Source organism: Boleophthalmus pectinirostris, unplaced genomic scaffold, assembly GCF_026225935.1.
Source record: "Boleophthalmus pectinirostris isolate CB_2022bp ecotype Guang Dong unplaced genomic scaffold, ASM2622593v1 HiC_scaffold_17, whole genome shotgun sequence".
Lineage (NCBI taxonomy): Eukaryota > Metazoa > Chordata > Actinopteri > Gobiiformes > Gobiidae > Boleophthalmus > Boleophthalmus pectinirostris.
In genome coordinates, this window is record NW_026571115.1 from 34,747,509 (window position 1) to 34,769,226 (window position 21,718).

The 21,718-nt window shown below is 41.8% G+C and overlaps 1 protein-coding gene across 1 annotated transcript in view; it reads left to right on the top strand.

Annotated features, from left to right (window-relative positions):
- LOC110169127 (endoplasmic reticulum membrane sensor NFE2L1-like) overlaps positions 1-20,076 on the top strand; it is a 47,748-nt gene extending 27,672 nt beyond the window's left edge. Inside the window, exons 5-10 of the mRNA XM_055152427.1 lie at positions 7,291-7,407; positions 10,936-11,001; positions 11,137-11,262; positions 11,660-11,753; positions 13,782-14,203; positions 16,288-20,076. Of these exons, the coding sequence (XP_055008402.1) occupies positions 7,291-7,407; positions 10,936-11,001; positions 11,137-11,262; positions 11,660-11,753; positions 13,782-14,203; positions 16,288-17,178 (1,716 nt within the window). The 3' untranslated portion in view covers positions 17,179-20,076. The remainder of the gene's footprint in view (positions 1-7,290; positions 7,408-10,935; positions 11,002-11,136; positions 11,263-11,659; positions 11,754-13,781; positions 14,204-16,287) is intronic.
- The last annotated feature ends 1,642 nt before the right edge of the window (positions 20,077-21,718 follow it).

Below are 21,718 nucleotides of genomic sequence, written 5' to 3' on the forward strand. Positions count from 1 at the left end.
TCAGGTCACATTCATCCACCTACACGTTATCAACAAGACACAAACGTCACTATTCTGCACTGAAGTAGGCGAAAATTGTTAATGAACTCGAAGCACATCACCACTCACCACTCTTGGCTCCGTCTCCACATCCACACGTTCCTTTCAACGTTCTGTCCCACAAAACACCACGACCAAAAACCTCGTCCTTCTCCTTCTCAATCTCCTCCTTAAAACAAGTAAGTTGTTCATGTTCTGGCTCCGGTACGAGAGGAACTTTAAAATCTCCAGGTGCTCGATGCTGCGTCCATGTTTGGACAACTTCTGTAAACACAGAGACGCTCGCTGCGGTTGACGTCGTCGTGTCTCCAGTGTCACATGTGGGACACTTTCGGGCCGTTTAATGTTCACACTGGAGTCACATACAAGTCACATTTAATTGTAAATGTGAACGACCTCGCAAAAACATCGGATTTCACAAAAAAATCGGAATTGAGCGTTAAGCCCTGCAGTCTGAACGTAGCCTAAGCGGAGAAAAAAAAACGCTCTTGTGTCGCTGATGCGGTTCAGTTTCTGTCGGACTAAAGGGCACATTGACTCAGTGGAATATGAGTGTTCTTTCTGTGACAGAGGGGTGTTCTGCTGATGGTGAGTCTGTTCTGTTTGTGTGCGTCGCGATGTTTTCAAAGATCGTACGTGTGCAGGTTTAGCGCAGCTCTTTATGTCGCAGTGACCGGGGACACACCGCGTAAACATGCACCGCGACGAAACCGGGACACAGATGAGTGAGTACAGTGTCTCCGAGGAGGTGCCAGAGCCCAAACGTGGGACCGAGGGGCCACAGCTCCAGTGTTTGTGTCAGACGCAGCTTCGTATCTACGCCCAGAAACCTACATTCAGTTTGTCGATTAGAAATGAAAGTAATCGACGAAATTCTTAATGATCAATTATTACGCCCATCCCTACTTTTAACACATGCTTTTCTGGTGACACTTTAGATTAGAAACAGCTAGTTAATAGTAAAAAGTGCTTAATTACATCTTTGTTTCTTATTTATAAAGTACTTTAAATGCATTTTTGTCTAAACGTTTTTTGCGAATACTTAACCCAGTAACTATTTTCTTCCCATTAAAAGTAGTGGACATTACAATAGATGTTTTTGTCCATACACTGAAATCTTAATAAGCGTGAATTAATTAATTAAGTGCTTGATTAATACCAACTAATAGTTAAGTAACAGCTAATTATCATACCAATTACCATTTAGTTGGCGATTAATATGTGGTCCCTAAACTTAAGGGTTTTTGGGGTTTTTTTTGCAATATAAGAATCTAGAATTGGATGCATTCAGAATGGCTAAGTTTAATGCCATATTGTGGAACATTCCGGGCAAAGTAACGATGAAACAACCCCGTGGAGACAAGCCAGTGGCAGACGTAACACCAGAAAAGTTTCATAATGCGTCTTTAAAAATAACTTTTTACGCAAGCAGAAGTGCAAAGTAGTGATCAAAGAAAATACAAAGTAAATTGGTAAAGTTTGTAAGTATTTGGGGGAAAATATTGGTCAAGTAGACCTAAGAGTAAATGTGTGGACGATTTATAAAGTGACGTTAATGTAATTTGAAGTCACAAAATATTAAATATGTCAAAAAAATCTGGTGTTTTCAAAGGACAGACACAAAAATGAGACAAACTAAATCAGATCCGAAGTGCAGCAAGAAGCACAAATCGGGTCATTTCATTCATTTATTGTCACTTTAGACTTACTCACAGTGGGAAGAGGAAGCCGGACAACGAGTACTTCAAGTAGGAGTACTAGTAAAAGTACCGTGAGCCTGTCAGGTCGTGCTCAGGGCAGATATTCTGAGTGTGTCTGTCTCTGGGCGGGTGCAGACAGCAGCTGCAGCAGCACTGTGGCCGTCATGTTTATACAGCGATTAAACCTATAGGACGAGTGTGTGTGTGTGTGCGTGTGTGTGCAAGTGTGTGTGTGTGTCTGTGAGTGTGTGTACTGGGCTGTTCCAGTAGAGGCCCCTGACGTGACCTGCGGCTCCTGAGGGGACCCGGTGAACTCGTTGCTCTGCGGACTTTGTGTCACTTCTGTCTGGAGCATTTCGTTCGTACCCGAGTCTGCAAAACAAAAACAAGACCTCAGCCTCTTGTTGTTATTAGATTTTTAGTAGGGATGCAACGATATCCAAATCTCTCGGTGCGATATCATCACGATACGCATCTCACGGTTCGATATTTAGTGCGATATTTTGTAGATTTGACACTTTTTTTGCATTTAAACTACCTTGACAAGATTTTGGTGTGAATTATTTCAGTCATAATCCCAAGAATTCAAGTCAAAAACATGTTTCTTCATGTTGTCTGCGCTGAAATGAATCATGGGAGATGTAGTTTCCAATGTTTGTAAGTTGTTGCTACTGAAAAACCTGCATTTAATCAAAGGAACTTGTAAGACTTTTGACGATACGATATCACGATGTTTCGGTTATTGTTACATCCCTAATTTTTAGCAAATTAATTGTCACTAAATAATAGCATTTTCTTTATTATTACCTGGATGCATAGATACGTAGAGAGATAAATACTTATTAAATTATTATTATACACTTATGAATACTTATAAATTATTAAATTAATCCCAAAAAGGAGAAATTCAGGTGTCCGTTATCGTTATTTTTTAGGTGATAAGGAATCATGTGAGAACGTAGGGAGATACATCGGCTTTTAGAGCTTTTGCCACTCCCCCTTTCTGGTCGACTGCTGCCTAAATCCCAGACAGGACCAGGACTGAACCAGAACTAAAACAGGACCAAACCAGGTCTTAAGGCTGTGCAGTTAATGGAATTTTGATCGCGATTTCGATTTGTGTTTCAGACGATCTCCACACTCATATAATCGAGTTGAGACAATTTATAAAGCTTGACAATGTTTATTTTGGGATTTTTTTTAAATATAAATCAGTATATTCATTTATTTATTTATTTTTTTAAATATAGAGATTGTAGAACAGCTGGATATGGGCCTGGTCAAGCAGAAGTAAACAACAAGACCAAAAATTGATCTGATATAAAAATGTATTGAACAGATACATATGTACTCTAGTTTATGAAACAAGTTACATCCATTTTAAACAGACCATGTATGAAACATGGAACAAAAATTATTTCCCAAATTTCAAAGACCCAAAAATCATGTAAATAAATGGATGTATTTCATCATATCTTGTGTTATTCCATCTTTGAACTGTTGATGAAGGTTCATGATTTTTCAAATAAAATGTATTTAAAATGATGGAAGGACTGACATATTTTATAGAAATACTTTCCTTTCATTTTGAAGTAATATTAAAATATTTGGAAGAAAAAAGTGACAAATTATGTAAAATCCTGCACCTTCTACTTGTTTGTACAATTTTCCCTACGTTACTTTTCCCTCCGTTACCATGAACTTTCTTCATAAAAAATCTCATATGGTAGAAAACTATATGAAGCAAATATTCAAACCAGTTTGTTAAGGATATGTAAGTGAGAACCAAGAGTTATCACTGTTTGGATTTATTGACCAAAAAGTGCTGCATATTTCATTCCCTCCGTTACCGACATGAGTTTTTAAATTTTTTGTCAACAACTTGAAAGAATATCACAGGTTTAACTTGACCCTGTTGGAGTGTAACTCTTTCCTACATTCTGATACTTTACTTATTTCAATAGTTCCTCTAGTTTCTGAATAAGAGACATTTGAATGTCAAAAATCTGCCCCTGTTTCCCTCCGTTACCACTTGACCGGACACATATATAGTTTATTATGGATACATTTATGTTTTTCTTTGCCTTAACTTATATTTTTATTAATTTTATGTTTTATACATCGCAAAACTGATCTAAGGTTCAGATTTGTAGCCTTTATTTATTTTCAATTTGAAAGTTTTGCGTAAATTATCAATAACAAAGTGTTTTGTTTGTTTGTTTTGGATTGGATAAATGCGTCGTGTAACTGAACAGTAACCGTCTGAATAATCGTGATTTCAATATTGACCAAAATAATCCTGATTGTGATTTTTTTTTTTTTTTTCACGATCGAGAAGCCCTACCAGGTCTGCGTCAGGACTAAAGCGGACTCAAAGTAGGACCAAAAAGTACAAGTGTGGACGCACCTGAAAAGCTCTTTGTGGATCACCAAACCAGTGTCTGAGAGTTTAGAGCCTTGACAACAGCCATAAACTAAAAATGTTTTTGATGCGGACTCTAAAGTGTCTCTGTACGTGCTTGTTTGGCGTCATAACTCACCTCATTTAACGAGGCTTTAAACAAACTAAGAACTGATATAGGATTACGCCGCGTACAGCCGTGTCTAGTGTAAACCTGTAACATCACACGCCGAGGTCACGTTCACGCTCTAAAGTTTAATGTCATCGTTTCAGACGGCGGCAGGGGCCTGTCCAACTCTGACTCTCTGGTTTTAAAAGAAATCTCCAGCTTATGATGCACAAATGTTGAAACTTCTCATTATTTGTTTGGGACAAAGAAAATGTTGAAGAGACATGAACCATAAACCAGGTCAATAAATCCACAATGTGAAGGTTCCACAGCAAACTCCAACACGTTCATCAAATGTGTTTAGCTCCCAGGAAATATTAGCAGAAAATCACAGAAATTCTTTTATTATGCTGCATTTTTGTTTTTTTTGTTTTTTTTTGCCAGTTATGATAGTCATATATAGACGTGTAATGATACATAAAAATCACAGTTCTGTACGTACTTCGGTTTTGAGGTCACAGTTTGGTTCATTTTCAGTTCAGTTTGGGAACAAAATACAAAACCATTTTCTTGTTGTTTATTTGTGTTTTTATTAAACCGACAATTTATTTTAACATTATACAAATGGGAAAATAAAATAAGTGCTGCTTGGTAATAATAAGTTAAATAGAATATTCTCAAATAAGCAACAAATGTTTGAAATATTATAAAAACAATAAATTCCTTGTAAACAGAACTTTTCAAAAAGTAGTAGTAGAAGTGCAGCGCTAACAGGTCCAGCATGAAGTTTTACTCAATTTTCATATTTTTGGCCATAAAAACCAACTTGTCCACATCGTCTGCAGTGAGTACAGATCTGCTGCAGTTGTCCCCCCAACCGCTGGGGACGGTGTACGGTGGGGGGTTGTTGTCAAGGCGGCCGCCCTAACTATAAAGCGCTGCAGGAAACACTGGACCAACCCTAACCCCACAGACGAGTTCCTTGTGAATATTAAAGAGCTGTAGGCGTGCAGCTGCACATGTAGTGACTGAATGTAAACACACACAGATTGCGTGAACTCATCCCTGCACCAAACCAAACGTCCCCTATTGAAACTGTTGAGCGCAAATAGATGTACCACTGCACCCCGAGTCCTGTACCAGACTGGCATCTATAAACTGTGCAGCCAAGCATAGACATTTAGACTAATAAGTTCCTCAAACGTCCTAAGGCCTACACCAGGCATGTCCTAACTATGGCCCGGGGGCCAAATGCAGCCCTCAGACATATTTTTCTTGGCCCGTCAGGCTTCCAAGGTGAATTGGCACAAATGACCTTGCATCAATTAAAAAATACTTTTTTAGTGCAAGTTTTTTAAAAAATCTGCATTGATAAAGCGAATATTTAACATTTAGTGTTTGGTTTTAAGGATCTTAGCATGAGTAAAGACTGACGGCTCATTCTAACGTGTTAAACATGCACATATTTTAATTATTCACTGTATTGAGCTCCAGTCTACGGCCCTGGATCGACCCTCTGCTTTGTCTGTGTTTAGATATGTGGCCCTTGATGAAAAACGTTTAAACACCCATGGCCTACACCAAGACACATCATGACTTTAGAGCTTGGATCTAATTTAAACTGTTCCAGTGTGCTCGCAAACACAAGTCTTTATGAATAACTTTGACGAAAGTACGTGCATAATTCTAAAGTTTGTTGTCATTTTGGAGGTATAGACGTTTAGGACAAAGAACATGTTGAAGTTTGTGCCAGTTTTTGTTTCGTCTAATATTTTCATCTAATATGAACCGTAAACCAGGTCAGCGGCAAACTCCACCTGAGGACTCTGACCTGTCCTCGTCTCAGGGACTCTGCGAGGACTCTGCGAGGACTCTGCGAGGACTCTATGAGGACTCTGCGAGGACTCTATGAGGACTCTGCGAGGACTCTGCGAGGACTCTGTGAGGACTCTATGAGGACTCTGCGAGGACTCTGCGAGGACTCTGCGAGGACTCTATGAGGACTCTATGAGGACTCTGCAGGACTCTGCGAGGACTCTATGAGGACTCTGCGAGGACTCTATGAGGACTCTGCGAGGACTCTATGAGGACTCTGCGAGGACTCTGCGAGGACTCTGTGAGGACTCTATGAGGACTCTATGAGGACTCTGCGAGGACTCTATGAGGACTCTGCGAGGACTCTATGAGGACTCTGCGAGGACTCTATGAGGACTCTATGAGGACTCTGAGACTCTGAGGACTGAGGACTCTATGAGGACTCTGAGGACTCTGAGGACTCTGAGACTGAGACTCTGCGAGGACTCTGCGAGGACTCTATGAGGACTCTGCGAGGACTCTATGAGGACTCTGCGAGGACTCTATGAGGACTCTGCGAGGACTCTGCGAGGACTCTGCGAGGACTCTGCGAGGACTCTATGAGGACTCTGCGAGGACTCTGCGAGGACTCTATGAGGACTCTGAGGACTCTGCGAGGACTCTGAGGACTCTGAGGACTCTGCGAGGACTCTGCGAGGACTCTGCGAGGACTCTATGAGGACTCTATGAGGACTCTGCGAGGACTCTGCGAGGACTCTGAGGACTCTGCGAGGACTCTATGAGGACTCTGCGAGGACTCTATGAGGACTCTATGAGGACTCTGAGGACTCTGCGAGGACTCTGCGACTCTGCGAGGACTCTATGAGGACTCTGCGAGGACTCTGCGAGGACTCTATGAGGACTCTGCGAGGACTCTGCGAGGACTCTGTGAGGACTCTATGAGGACTCTGCGAGGACTCTGCGAGGACTCTGCGAGGACTCTATGAGGACTCTATGAGGACTCTGCGACTCTGGAGGACTCTGCGAGGACTCTGCGAGGACTCTATGAGGACTCTGCGAGGACTCTATGAGGACTCTGCGAGGACTCTGCGAGGACTCTATGAGGACTCTATGAGGACTCTGCGAGGACTCTGCGAGGACTCTGCGAGGACTCTGCGAGGACTCTGCGAGGACTCTGCGGTGTTGTGAATCCAATCTCTGAACTCGCATGTGTTTTTATTTGGCAGGCGTACAGGCGGCATGGGGACACGGCAGACGAGGACATGGAGACACGAGAGACACACGGGACACGGGACTGGGGCCAGGACGAGGCCGGAGACGGGGGACAGGCTGAGGACGACCAGGTAAGACTCGGATAAAAACAAACTGTACCTTTAGAGTTAAATCCAAATCCAAAATAACGTCCACAACCACAAAAACGAAGAAAAGTGAAGTTAATTTGACTTCTGTTCTACTCCTGCTCTACATGTTCACTTTTTACAAGATATAAATATTAGTTTGAGATAATTTCAAGTTACGAGCTTCTTTTATCCACGGCTCATAACTTGAAATAATGTGCTGTAAGTTAGGCTTGGATTGGTCCCAAAGAAGCTCTCCGTTCCAAACCACAGCCGCGCTATATCATATGATATGTGCTATATTTAAAACGGACGCATCTAGAGCAAGTCTGGACGTTAAAGACGTTTAAAGTCGCACAGTATGTCTTTTAAAATCAACTTTCTATACGAGAACAAATACCTGTTTTAATGAATAACAAAAAAACTCAAAATCCATGAATAAAAAGTCAAATAAATAAGTAAATGTTGAATTAATTTTATTTATTTATTTTATTTATTTTGCTAAAAAATCTATCTTCAACACTATTTTATTATTATTTATTTTGTTTTTTTAGGTGATAAAAACATTTGATATACAACTCTGGAAAAAAAATAAGAGACGACTGCAAAATGATCAGTTTCTGTGTTTCATTTTATAAACTACTGACAACATTTCTCCCAAATTCTGAATAAAAATATTGTCATTTAGAGCATTTAACTTGCAGAAAATGACAAATGGTCAAAATAACACACAGTTTTCATGCGTCTTCCACCCGCCTTGTGCAGATGAGAGGGTCAGAGGTCAGAGGGTCGGAGGTGAGCGCCAGGGAAACATTAGCTGGACTCTTCTGTGAATGAAACTGTAGAGTCGTGTGGACAGGACAGGAGCGGTGGTCGTCTTCTCCGAACACGCAAATCTCACCGTGGACAAAACTAGGTCACGTTTCTGTTCATGTACACACAGTTTTTGAACACTTCGTTAAAGGTTGTATAGAGGATTTTTTTAAGGGAAGAGAAAAACAGCGACAGTCCTTGTGCGCATTCAGAATTACTGTTGAAGTTTCCTGTTTAGAAGTAATTCAGCGACCGACGCGTCAGTTTTTAGACCCTTCGTCTGCTTCGGTCGCGCCATCGCTGGACGAGATCTCCAAGAATCACCTCAGTTTGGCTTTGCTCCTTTTCCTCTTCTCTTCTTCTTTCACCGACCTCAAAAAACTGACTTTCTTTTGGGGCGAACCGGTCGTGGATTCTCGTCCGCCGGCGCGACAAACTTTGTGCGAAATGCGAGGAAGCGACAGTTCGAAAAAGCCTCTAAGAACCGCTGCGTAAACCACGTAATCCCCGCGCTCCGACGAGTCAGTTACACTAGGGAGTTTGATTGACAACCTAACAGCCAATAGAAAATGAGGGAGTCTCGTTTTCTATTGGCTGATGTTTATCTGGCCTCAACACGTCCACAGTTGATAGATTTTCGTTCTTTTTTTTTTTGGTCGTCATAATTACAAAGCTGCTGCGTCTCTGTAATGGTATTTTAATCTTTCACTGACAGTTTGAAACAAAAAAAAATCCTCCATACAACCTTTAACTTGTAAATGAAGTGAGACGAGCGCCGGTAAATGTCCATGTCCATGTTCGAGATGAGCTACAACCCACTGCCGAAAATAAAAATACAATAAAAACACAGAGCACGCTGCAAGTTGTATTCTGCATTCTTAAATCTGTTAATACTGCGACACGAGATCCTGTTTTTAGTTAGAATAACTTGAAAATAGCAAACTGTTTCATGTACAATTTTATGTTTACTTCAAATAAAAGCATAATAAAAAATAAAAAAAAAGTTAACTAGTTTAGACTTTTAAGAAGCCATTTAAGTTCTCCTTTTATTCACGTTATCCAGAGTAATGTAGTATGTTGATAATGTCCTAAATGTGTAATTTAGCCAAGACCAGATTGATATGTGTAATACTGTGACTTGAGTTCTAGAGATTTATCAGTCTTAATGTTTAAAAGAGTATTTATTTAATTATTTAATTCATAAAGTGTAAAAAGACGTCAACAGTGTCACAACGTCAAACATACAAGAAATGAACGAAAATTAGGCACAATTATTCATCAATTGCAAATAGAAATCTTCACTTTTATGCACAACAACTTAGTTTTCTTTTTCATTCATTGCGCTCAAGTACAACGATGGCATTTAAAAAACACATCAAACTGATTCTTTGTCAAGACTCTTCCAGAAGTGAACTCCTTTCACATCGACGCTTCGCTCCATCATCTTGGTTCTGAATCTGTTTTTTTTTTTTTTTTAAACATGTAGGTTCCTTTTAAATTGTCGTGGCGTGTTCAGTCTGTGATTATTTACAGATAAGTCTCCTCAAATGTGTGTATAAAGCAAAGTGCAGAGTGTTAAGTCGACAATATCCTGCATTTTTAACACTTTAAGTTGAACAAATATTGGGTTGGATCATGTCTCTTTACAATGACTGTTGGTGACAATTCTCAAGGCCCTTTTCTGTAAAATAAATAATGGTTGTAAATGTAAATAAGTTTTACACGTTGAATGGTCTGGGTATCGTTAAAAAGTAGCAGATACGATACATACTGCGATACATATGTTTTTCGACTCAGTATGATTCAATACGGTTCAGTAAAAAATAGGCTAAATCATGTCTGTGATACTAAAAATCTTTGTAAAACCACTAAGTTTTTTACAAAGTTAATATGAAAAATGACCGTTTTACTCAAAACTGTGAATATGTCAACACAATTGTAGCTCTAACACACAGGTGTCAAACATACGGCCCGGGGGCCGGATCCGGCCCTCCAAGACCTTTAATCTGGCCCTCGACTGATTTTCTACTAAAATATTTTCATTATATTTTTATTAAAATCGTTGTTAATTTTCTGTGGTGTTTATCACAGCAGCGTCTCCAGCGTCTCTGTACGTGGCCCCTCCCACCAGAGCAGCACAAATGAAGACTTGTCTCTTTCCAAACGCTCTTAAAGGACGATCGTTTTGACTGTTGACCGTGACACCCTCATCAGAAAAATGTCCAACATGAGAAAAGTGGAGCCGAGTGCAGGATTTTACAACAAAAACTGACTTATTCCTGTTTACATACAAGTTCATGTTAAAACTTTGTGTTGAAATTGTATTTTTCTTAAAGTTTCAGGTTGTTCATAATATTATAATATTTTGTAAAAGAAAGAGTTCATCAATTAAAAAAGATTTCTGTAGTAGATTTGTGTTTCTCTGCACAAATATTTGAACTTATTGTTATTTTTGGGGTTTATATGACATGAGTTTTCTGATCCGGCCCCTTTAGGATCAAAGTCGGTTGGACACGGCCCCCGAACCAAAATGAGTTTGACACCACTGGTCTAACAAAATCAATTTAGTAAAATATACCTAAAAAAATACTCAGCAGCCCACGATAACGATGCTGTATGATCAAATTCAACAAGATGATATGTCGATATTTCAATATTTTTGGACATCCCTACTGAAGAATGAGTTTACATTGAAACCTCTTTTTTTTTTTTTTATTCCAGAGCTCTGCGTCTCTGCAGGAGTGTTTACGTCTGCTCGAGGCCTTCCCCCTCACGCAGGAGCAGCAGGTACGTCCAGAGAACGATAAACGAGTACAACAATCTACAATTTATTTATTTATTGGATCATCGTTAGTCTTTACTGTATGTGTTTAAACCTCTACTCTGAACTATGTGTAAGTAACTACGGCGCATGTTTGACAGGAGCTGGTGTGTAACTCAGGAGCCCAGAGCACAGATCTGCCTCCTCCTCCTCCTCCTCCTGCTGCTCACGGCTCGACGTACATGGAGCAGCAGTGGCAGGACCTCCTGGACCTGCTGGAGCCTCAGGTGACACACACCAGCGTACGGATATTTGTCTCAAAACGGATGAACAGTAGAAATGATCCCACGGCAAATAGAACATGTAGATAGAACGAGTCAAAGTGTACAACCTCAGTTATTACTATTATATTAAATTCAAAACGTTTATTGTCAAGTTTCCATCTGAACATACGAAAAATTTAAATTACATTCTCACTCTGTCTTCTAAAATAATAATGCAGTAAAATGAAAAGTCCAAAGTATCTGACATCTAAAATATAAAACTAGAACTTGTCAATCTCATTTTGACATCATCATTAAAATAATATCTGACATTATTTGAATAAGTTTAAGCTTTTACTTTGAGAGTTAGAGGTGAATATAAAGAGGAAAGACAACAGTGACGAGCTGCTTCTCTCTGTAGAATCCTGACGTCGACATGGAGAGTTTCCTGGAGCAGACTCAGCTGACCCCAGCGGCACAAGGAGGCCCTCTAATGGACGACTTCCTGCAGCACGGTGAGAACAACACATGAACTGTAGAGTAACACTACACTCAGACTGCAGCCTCAAGTGACTCACATCTGATTTTTTCGCTCCTATGCTCCTGTATCTGATCTTTTACTGACAGACCAGACAGAGTTTTTTCAAATGCGACTCAGGACACTTGGATATGTGCTCCTAAAACCGATACATATCTGATCTTTTGACATGTGACTTCAGTCTGAACGGCCATTCATCCACCTACACGTTATCAACAAGACCACAAACGTCACTATTCTGCGCTGAAGTAGCAGAAACTGCCACTGCTCCACAAAACACCACGGCCAAAAACCTTCTCCTTAAAACAAATAATCTGTTCTTTTTCTGGCTCCGGTACGACAGCAACTTTAAAATCTCCAGATGCTCAGTGTCCATGTCCTGAGACACTCCTTGTGAGTGATGTCATCATGTGGGCACTTTTGGGGTGTTTAATGTTCACACTGATCACATACAAGTCACATTTAATTAGAAATGTGACTTCGCAAAAAAATCTGATTTCACACAAAATGTTTTGACATTGGTAGTCTCTCTGACATTTGCATGTTGCTTATGATCTGTTTAGTTTATTTTTTCTTGTTTGACTTTATACAAGAGCATCAGCTCTTTAAACCAGAGGGGCTGGGGACTGGTACACAACCCCCCCCCATACGCCGGGCAGGCCGTGCCTCTAAACCAGGTCTAAACCAGGTCTAAACCAGGTCTAAACCAGGACTTAAAACAGGGCAATACATGGACTAAACCAGGTCAAAAATGGGTCTAAAAAAAAGGACTAAAACAGGGTCTAAAACAGGTTTAAAAACGGGGCTAAAACAGGTCTAAAAAAAAGGACTAAAACAGGTCAAAAACGGGTCTAAAAAAAGGACTAAAACAGGGTCTAAAACAGGTCAAAAACGGGTCTAAAACAGGTCAAAAACAAGACTAAAACAGGTCTAAAAAAAAAAAGACTAAAACAGGTAAAAAATGGGTCTAAAAAAGGACTAAAACAGGGTCTAAAACAGGTTTAAATACAGGTCAAAAACAGGTCAAAAACAGGTCTAAAAAAAGACTAAAACAGGTCAAAAATGGGTCTAAAAAAGGACTAAAACAGGTCAAAAACGGGTCTAAAACAGGTCTAAAAAAAGACTAAAACAGGTCAAAAATGGGTCTAAAAAAAGGACTAAAACAGGGTCTAAAACAGGTCAAAAACAGGTCTAAAACAGGTCAAAAATGGGTCTAAAACAGGTCAAAAACAAGACTAAAACAGGTCTAAAAAAAAAAAGACTAAAAAGGTCAAAAACGGTCTAAAACAGGTCTAAAAAAAACTAAAACAGGTCAAAAATGGGTCTAAAAAAAGGACTAAAACAGGGTCTAAAACAGGTCAAAAACGGGTCTAAAACAGGTCAAAAACAAGACTAAAACAGGTCTAAAAAAAAAAAGACTAAAACAGGTCAAAAACGGGTCTAAAACAGGTCTAAAAAAAGACTAAAACAGGTCAAAAATGGGTCTAAAAAAAGGACTAAAACAGGGTCTAAAACAGGTCAAAAACGGGTCTAAAACACGTCTAAAAAAGACTAAAACAGGTCAAAAATGGGTCTAAAAAAAGGACTAAAACAGGGTCTAAAAACAGGTTAAAACAGGTCTAAAACAGGTCAAAAACAAGACTAAAACAGGTCTAAAAAAAAGACAAACAGGTCAAAAATGGGTCTAAAAAAAGGACTAAAACAGGGTCTAAAACAGGTTTAAAACAGGTCAAAAACAGGTCAAAAACAAGACTTAAACAGGATTTATAAGGGTTAAGGTTAAAACTGGTCCGTGGCGCAAAAAAGTTTGGGGACCACTGTTCTTAACGACCTGATTCATTTGCATCTTGACAACGGCATAACAATTTTATACAAATATACAAATCGGACAGGGACATTTTTAAAAACACTTTCGAATCTAAACGTCAACTTTAAAACGCGACTGGCTCTACTGGACATTAGTTTCCCTCCTTAGAGCTTGAACCGACTCATCTTCCATCTCCAGGTGCAGCAGGTTCAGACCAAGAGCTGCTCCCCCTGCTGCCCAGTGACCAGCTGGACGACCCCGCGCCCTCCCCCCTCCTCCTCCCGCCGCACGGCCCCTCCCTGCTGCTGGGCGACGAGGACCTGGACGGGGAGCTGGACGGGGAGCTGGAGGAGCTGCTGGGGGACGCGCAGATGCTGGAGGAGATGAGTCTGCTGGACCTGGCTCTGGAGGGGGGCTTCGGGGACGAGCTGACCGAGAGGCTGGAGGAGCACGGGTACCTGGACCCGGAGCTCACGCAGCGCACCAGCCGGCTCAGCCTCATCAGCGGGGACGGGAGCAGGACGGGAGCAGGGACGGGAGCAGAGACGGGAGCAGAGACGGGAGCAGAGACGGGAGCAGAGACATGGAGGAGGAGGAGGACATCCACACCATCCAGCCAGGTAACGTGGGAGTATATTATGCTCTTTGGGGGATTTATTTATAGATGTATTAGGGTCCTGCACAGGTCCATTTTTTGGAGACCTGCACCCGCCCGTTAGAGGTGAGATCGGGCCTAAAAAATCCAGCCCGACCCGACCCGGCCCGCGGGTATTAAAACCCGACCCGGCCCGAGCCCGACGCAAACCCGAAATGTCATATTTTATTTGTGACTCGGGAGGAGGAGCAGTGCTCAGCGTCGAGGTGCCAGTCTTTTTGCTCTCGTATGAAAGCAAAGCGCCACATTGACGACATTCAGCGAAGCCAACGCAAGTTTCTGTAGCATTTTCAACAATCAATTTGAAGCTTTTCCACACCTCACTCTTACCGGTGCGTGTTTGTCTTTTCAGTTCTCCTGCCTTTAGTTTAACTTCTTGCTCCTCCATATTGGGGACACCAGGTCAAAATAGATGCAGACTTGCGGAGGGGAAGATGATTAAATGAAGAGGGGGCGTTCACGTGGATCCTGTTTAGTAGTTAAATAGCAATTACATTACATTACTTCTCTGTTTTATCCATATTATTTATTTTATAACAAGTATTCCTTAGTTTAGTATCCACACATCGTTTTAGCATACATTTTATAAACATATATTTATTTTTTTTAAAAAAGTCAGCTTGGGCTCGGTCTTAAGATCTTACCTCTACCGCCCGTTAACCCGAGATTATATCAAAGTTAAACCCACACCCGCCCAAACCCGTTAATATTCCACCTGTTTCCCGCCTGTGCCCCTGATAAATCACACACAAGTCAAAATGATTCTAACTGAAGCAGTCATCAGAATACGAATTGAAAAGTTACGACTTCCAGGAATTACAGTCACAAAATGAAATGAAACGGTTGCGTTTTCTTCAGTGCGAATATAAATTCACAAACGCGACTCGACTGTCAAAAAAACATCACTTCACAGGTTTTATTTACTGAGCAGGAGAAACACTGAGAGAGACGCTCGACTTCTGCACCGTAAACACCACAGACTGAACCAGGACTGAACCAGGTCTGAAACCAGGACTGAACCGGGACTGAACCAGGGACTGAACCGGGACTGAACCGGGACTGAACCGGGACTGAACCAGGACTGAACCGGGACTGAACCAGGTCTAAACCAGGTCTAAACCAGGTCTGAACCAGGACTGAACCAGGACTGAACCAGGGTCTAAACCGGGACTGAACCGGGACTGAACCAGGGACTGAACCGGGAACTGAACCAGGGACTGAACCAGGACTGAACCAGGACTGAAACCAGGAACTAAACCAGGACTGAAACCGGACTGAACCGGGACTGAACCGGGACTGAACCAGGACTGAACCAGGACTGAACCAGGACTGAACCGGGACTGAACCGGGGGAACTGAACCAGGACTGAACCAGGACTGAACCGGGACTGAACCGGACTGAAACCGGGACTGAACCGGGACTGAACCGGGACTGAACCGGACTGAACCAGGGAACTGAACCGGGACTGAACCAGGACTGAAACCAGGACTGAACCAGAACTAAACCAGGACTAAACCAGGGACTGAACCGGACTGAACCGGAACTGAACCGGAACTAAACCAGGACTGAACCGGGACTGAACCAGGACTGAACCAGGACTGACCAATCCATAGGACTGATTCCAGAACTAAACCAGGACTAATCTAGGACTGATTCCAGGACTAAACCAGGGTTTAGGTTGATTTAGGACTGAGACTGGGACTGGACGAGGACCAGGACTGAGACCGGTTTAGACCTGGTTTAGTTCTGGTTCAGTCCGGCATCGCAGTTTAAGTCACGGAAACGGGAAAAGGCCGTTATGTTTTTGTTTTTTTTCATTATTCATTTAAACACAAAATCAAAAAAATGAAAAAACAAATCGTTATCCATTTTTTCATTTTGGTTTCGGCGACAATGTCCAAAATTCCGAACTGTCCCTTTAACTTTTGTATCTCCACTGACAAAAGCAGATGATGTCAACAGATCTCGAGTCTTTGCACCAGTTAAGAGTTTTACGTGTTATATTTTTGGATAATTTTCATAGTTTTAATGTTTGTTTGTTTTGCGCAGACGCCGAAGAGGAGCTGGACTCGGACTCTGGTCTTTCTCTGGACTCCAGCCACAGTCCCGCGTCTCCGAGCCACTCTGAAGCCTCCTCGTACTCCTCGTCGTCCTCGTCTTCGTCCGCCAGCAGACCTCCCCCCGCGGAGCTGCAGGTCACCGTCAAGGAGGAACCGCTGGACGAGGAGGAGCTGGGGGCCGTGGGCGGACGCCACCGCCCCCAGCTCCAAGACTCCAAACACGCCTTCTCCTCTCCCTTCCGCCCCGACCAGAAGCTTTTCGAAGGCTTCCCCTGGCTGGAGCAGATCAGCCACGACCACACCTACAACCAACCTTCACGATTCTCCGCGAAGATCCCCTCCAAGCATCTCAAGTCCTCGCCCAGGCACGACAAAACCGTACCACCTCCCCAAGCACGTCTGGAGCCGCGACGAGCGACGAGCCAGGGCCCTGAAGATCCCCTTCTCCAACGAGCTCATCGTCAACCTCCCCGTGGAGGAGTTCAACGACCTCCTCGCCAACTACGACCTCAACGAAGACCAGCTCAACCTCGTGCGAGACATACGGAGACGCGGGAAGAACAAGATCGCGGCGCAGAATTGCCGAAAACGTAAAATGGACACCCTTCAAGGTCTGGAGAAAGACGTGACGATGCTGAGAAGGCGTAAAGCGCGTCTCCTGAAGGACAAGCAAGAGGCGCTGAGGACTCTCCAGGAGCTGAAGCAGCGCCTGACCGGCCTCTACCACGACGTCTTCTCCGGCCTGAGGGACGGAGAGGGTCGGCCTCTGGATGTCCACGAGTACATGCTGAGTTTCGAGAGCGACGGGAGCGTGGACGTGGTGTCCAGGAGGCGAGGGAGCAAAGAGAAGAGCAGGCGGAAGCAGAAGGACAAGAAGTGAGGAGGAAGTAGACGGAGCGAGAGTCTGGGAAATCTTAGGAGAACACAAAAAACGTTCTGAAAATAGGTCTAAAAAAAAAAAAAAAAAGGTTGGGTCGGTGAAATTAAAGCTCGCCCAAAGAGACGGGAGTGAAAAGACCGGGAAAAAAATCAGGAACGGGGTGAGACATTTGTGGAGGTGTTGTAAAACTAAGCTCCTCAAAGTCTGGAGCGATGATTCTCGAGGGTGGTTCTCTGTGGGGATGATAGAAAACCCGGGGTAGAGACCGAGGCGTCGGCCCCGTCTCGCAACGCCAAAGATAATGAGCCCAAGGATGTTTCAATTCGAGGGTGTGAACCGGGAGCGGAGTGACTGGAATCGTGGGACTTGGTCAAAAATGTCTCAGAAAAGCCACAGGAAAAAAACAAAAAAAAAACAAATGCTGACTTTAAATAATGTCATGTTTTTCGCTTAAATCTCGTTTATGATCGTCAGAGGTGGGAACAAGTCGTCGTTTTGTAAGTCTCAAGTCCTAAGTCAAAAACAGGCGAGTCCAAGTCGAGTCTTGAGTCACTGGCCCGTAAATCCAAGTCCAGTCCAAGTCGTCTGCTTTGAGCTTCAAGTCATTTCAGGTCTTTAAATCAGGGGTGTCCAAACTTTTGTCATCAAGGGCCACATCTCTAAACACAGACGAAGCCGAGGCCGATCGAGGCCGTAGACTGGAGCTCAGTACAGTGAAGAATTAAAATATGTGCAGGTTTAACACGTTAGAATGAACCATCAGTCTTTATTCACTCTAAGATCCTTAAAACCAAACACTAAATTAATAAAAAATTTAAAAATTTCTTTAAAAATTTAAATTAAAAACACTAAATATTTGCTTTATCAAGGTAGATTTTCAAAAAAAACTTGCAGGGTCAATTCACCTGGAAGCCTGAGGGCCAAGAAACATGTGTCTGTGGGCCTCATTTGGCCCCCGGGCCATAGTTTGGACATGCCTGATTTAAACCAAAGAATCTAATGTAGCTTAGATTTTTTCAATTTATATGACTTTAAAAAAAACTGTACTTATAAAATGATAGTATATTTATATATGAGTATTTATAAAGTATAAGTAGCAAAAATGAAACTGTTTCCTTTTTAAATGTCTGGACGAGGTCTTTGAATCATTACAGTCAGAATAGAAAGAATTCAGATTTAAAAGTGCTTCTCAAGTGTCACAGGCCTCAAGACCGAGTCAAGTCCCAAGTCTTAGTCCATTTGATCAAGTCTCAAGTCCTAAAAACAGTGACTCAACTTTGACCAGTGTGACCATTTACGTTTACGTTTGTCAAAACCAGGACAGCGTACGGGGGGAGGGGGGCGGGGCCTCGTCATCGACACTGCGCGACTCTCACCTGGAAAAACTTTTTAATGTTTGTCCTGGTGAGGTTTGAGGTTTGAGGTTTGAGGTCCCTGACACCGACACCGACACATATGTGCTGCTTTGTACCCTGTGCACACGGACTCACACTTGTCTCAACCGGGACGAAAAGCGGCAAATTTCTGGTACAAATTATCGTTAAATGTGCATTTGTGTCTCGGCGCGTTGCAGACCGACCGACTGTTTGCGTCTCGCTCCTTCTGAGTCGCAGACGCTACGAGAGACGCTCAGTTTAAATGTCCCGATGAAAGGAAATCAAACCTGAACATTTGCATCACTTCGTAACAAAACAAAAACGTACGGCCAGGACAGGACATGGAAATCTGACATGTCCAGGAAAAAACAAACGTTCGGTCACCCCCAAGTCTGACTCAATCCTCGGTTCCCACCTCTGATTATCGCAATTAAAAAAAATACATTTTAATTTAACGTAAAATAAAACCAGAAATTATGTTTTGGATAAATATTTTAGAAAAGGATGACATTATAATTATGTGAAATTCCTTTTTACTTTATTCTTCACTATAAAAATGAAGCTTTTTTTTTTTAGTTTTAATATTTTTTAGTCTAAATTAAGATTTTTCTTGTTTGTCTAAATTAAGATTTTGTTTTTTATTGAAGTTATTTTAGCTGATATGGATGTGTTTTGTTTTTTAGTTAAATTTTTGTATCTCAAAATGCCTTGTATCTGCTGGAGTTGGACACAAACACGTGAAGAAGCCCGGGTTGAATGATGATTTTACCGACAATATTTAGTGTCAAATGTCGTAAAACTCGTCCTGTTGTTGTGTTTATGGTTTTAGTTTCGGCGGTTCTTTTCATGCCAAGTACCACCAAGGACAAATATTTGGTTTCGGAGTCTAAACCTGGACTACGTCAGGGGCAAAACCAGGTCTAAAAGTGTCTAAATCGTCGCTTAACCATAATAAAAGTGGAGCTCATTAATAATTAACCTTAAAGTCGATAAAATGTCCCTCGATAAACAGGGTGCGTCTCCAGATTAAACAAATATTGACACTGCAGAGCGCCGTACGTCCATTTGAGGGGAAAAAAAAAAGCACCGTCGGCTTTTTCACGTGTTTCTGTTCACTACCAGGTTTGTGCAATTCGTTCTACCTCAGGAGACTTTGACTTTCGCACTTTTTTTTTTTTTTTTTTTTTTACGCTGGAGGTGGCTGGGCTGGACCAAGTCAAACTGTTTTCATTTTTTGAAGCCTCAACTTTTACGATCTCGTGCATGTGGAGATGTTTTTTTTCTTCTTTTGGTTTTCTTAATATGAAAATGAAAAAAGAAATGGGTTCTTCTCGATAAAAGTCAAATGAATGTATTGATTCAAATTGAATTTTTTGGTTTTGTTTTGACCGTCGGTGTAACTGGTAGCTGTAATTTTGACCCGAGTGCATCACAAAGATCTGTTTTTTTGTTTTTTTGAAAGTGCGCTGTATTTGATGTACGCCCCTGGACGGGTTTGTTTAAATAAAAGTTTTTATCTTAACAGTGTCTTTGTGAAAATATCTTCTAGACTTTTGGATTTAATGATACGACAGAATCCGTGTATCATTCGTTCATTCGTTTTTCAATATAAAACCAAAATAAGAAAACGAAAAAACAACAGTTTTCTTCTCTATTTGTCTCCAAAACCAAAATGAAAAAACGGATAACGATTCGTTTTTCAGTTTTCGATTTTGTGTTTAAATGAAGAATGGAAAAAATGGATCACGGCTGTTTCCCGTTTTCATGATTTAGGTGACTGCGACGCCGGACTTTTGCACCACATACGGACTGAGTCAGGACGGATCCAGGTCCGAGACCAGAGCGAGACCAGAGCGGACTGAGACCGGGACAGAGCTGCTCTGGTTCTCCGCGCTCAAGAACCGCGGCTGGTTCCGAGGTGGAGCAAAGCCTCCGACTGACGCATTCACACCAATGAAAATGAATCGAACTAAAAGCTTTTGGTTCAAATGGACCAGGTCCGGGACCAGACCGGGACCAGAGCGCTACTGAGACTGGGACCAGACCGGGACCAGAGCGGACAGAGACCAGAGACAAGACCAGGACCAGACCGGACCAGACCGGAGGCTCAGAGCCCACGGCAGGACCGGAGCTCGAAGCTGAGGCTCGGAATCAAAGCTCGGAGTCAAAGCTCGGAGTCCGCCCTGGTCCCGCCCTGGTCCCGGTCCCGGTCTCAGTCCCGGTCTGGTCCGGTCTGGTCCCGGTCTCAGTCCTTCTCTCAGTCCCGGTCTCAGGTCTGGTCTCCTCTGGTCTCGGACCTGGATCAGTCCTGATTCAGTCCGTATGCGGTGCAAAAGTTCGGCATCGCAGTCACGGAAGTCACGTAAACGGGAAACGGCCGTTATCCGTTTTTTCCATTCTTCATTTAAACACAAAATCGAAAACTGAAAAAACGAATCGTTATCCGTTTTTTTCATTTTGGTTTTGGAGACAAATAGGGAAGAAAACTGTTGTTTTTTCGTTTTCTTATTTTTGGTTTTATATTGAAAAACAAATAAACGAATGATACACGGATTCGACAGAGGGTCAGATAAAAAAAAAAAAAAAAAGATGCCAGCGCTACGAGAATAAAGTCGTAACATTTCGACATTAAAGTCATAATTTTACAGGGATAATGTCGAAGTCAAAATAAAGACGTAATCACGTAAAACCATTAAGCTTATTACAGGATTGCAACTAGAAGAAAGTTTTAGTGTGTTTTATTTGGGAAACTTACCAACCGGACTGAAAAAAAAAGACAGATTCCTTCTTCAGATACGAGAAGCAGCAGCGAGAAAAAGATCACATGAAAATGGCTCCAGGACAAACCTCCTGCTGTTTCAGAATGAACTGATATAATCAACGAAATTCAGATTATGGAACGAATAACATTTTCTTTAAGACAAAGGAAAACTATATTGGAAAAAGCGGAAATCTTACAATCAAAACAAAATTTAATGTAAAAATATTGTATATATCTTTGCAGATGTCACTAGCTTCATGGCCTCGTATTTTATTTCCATTTATTTTAAATTTTTTGGTCGGGCTTTTGATTTATTTAGTTTCACAATACTAATAATTTGTGTATGTAAATATGTGATGTGTGATATACAGAACTAAAGTGTTCTAATAAAAAAGTTTCAAAA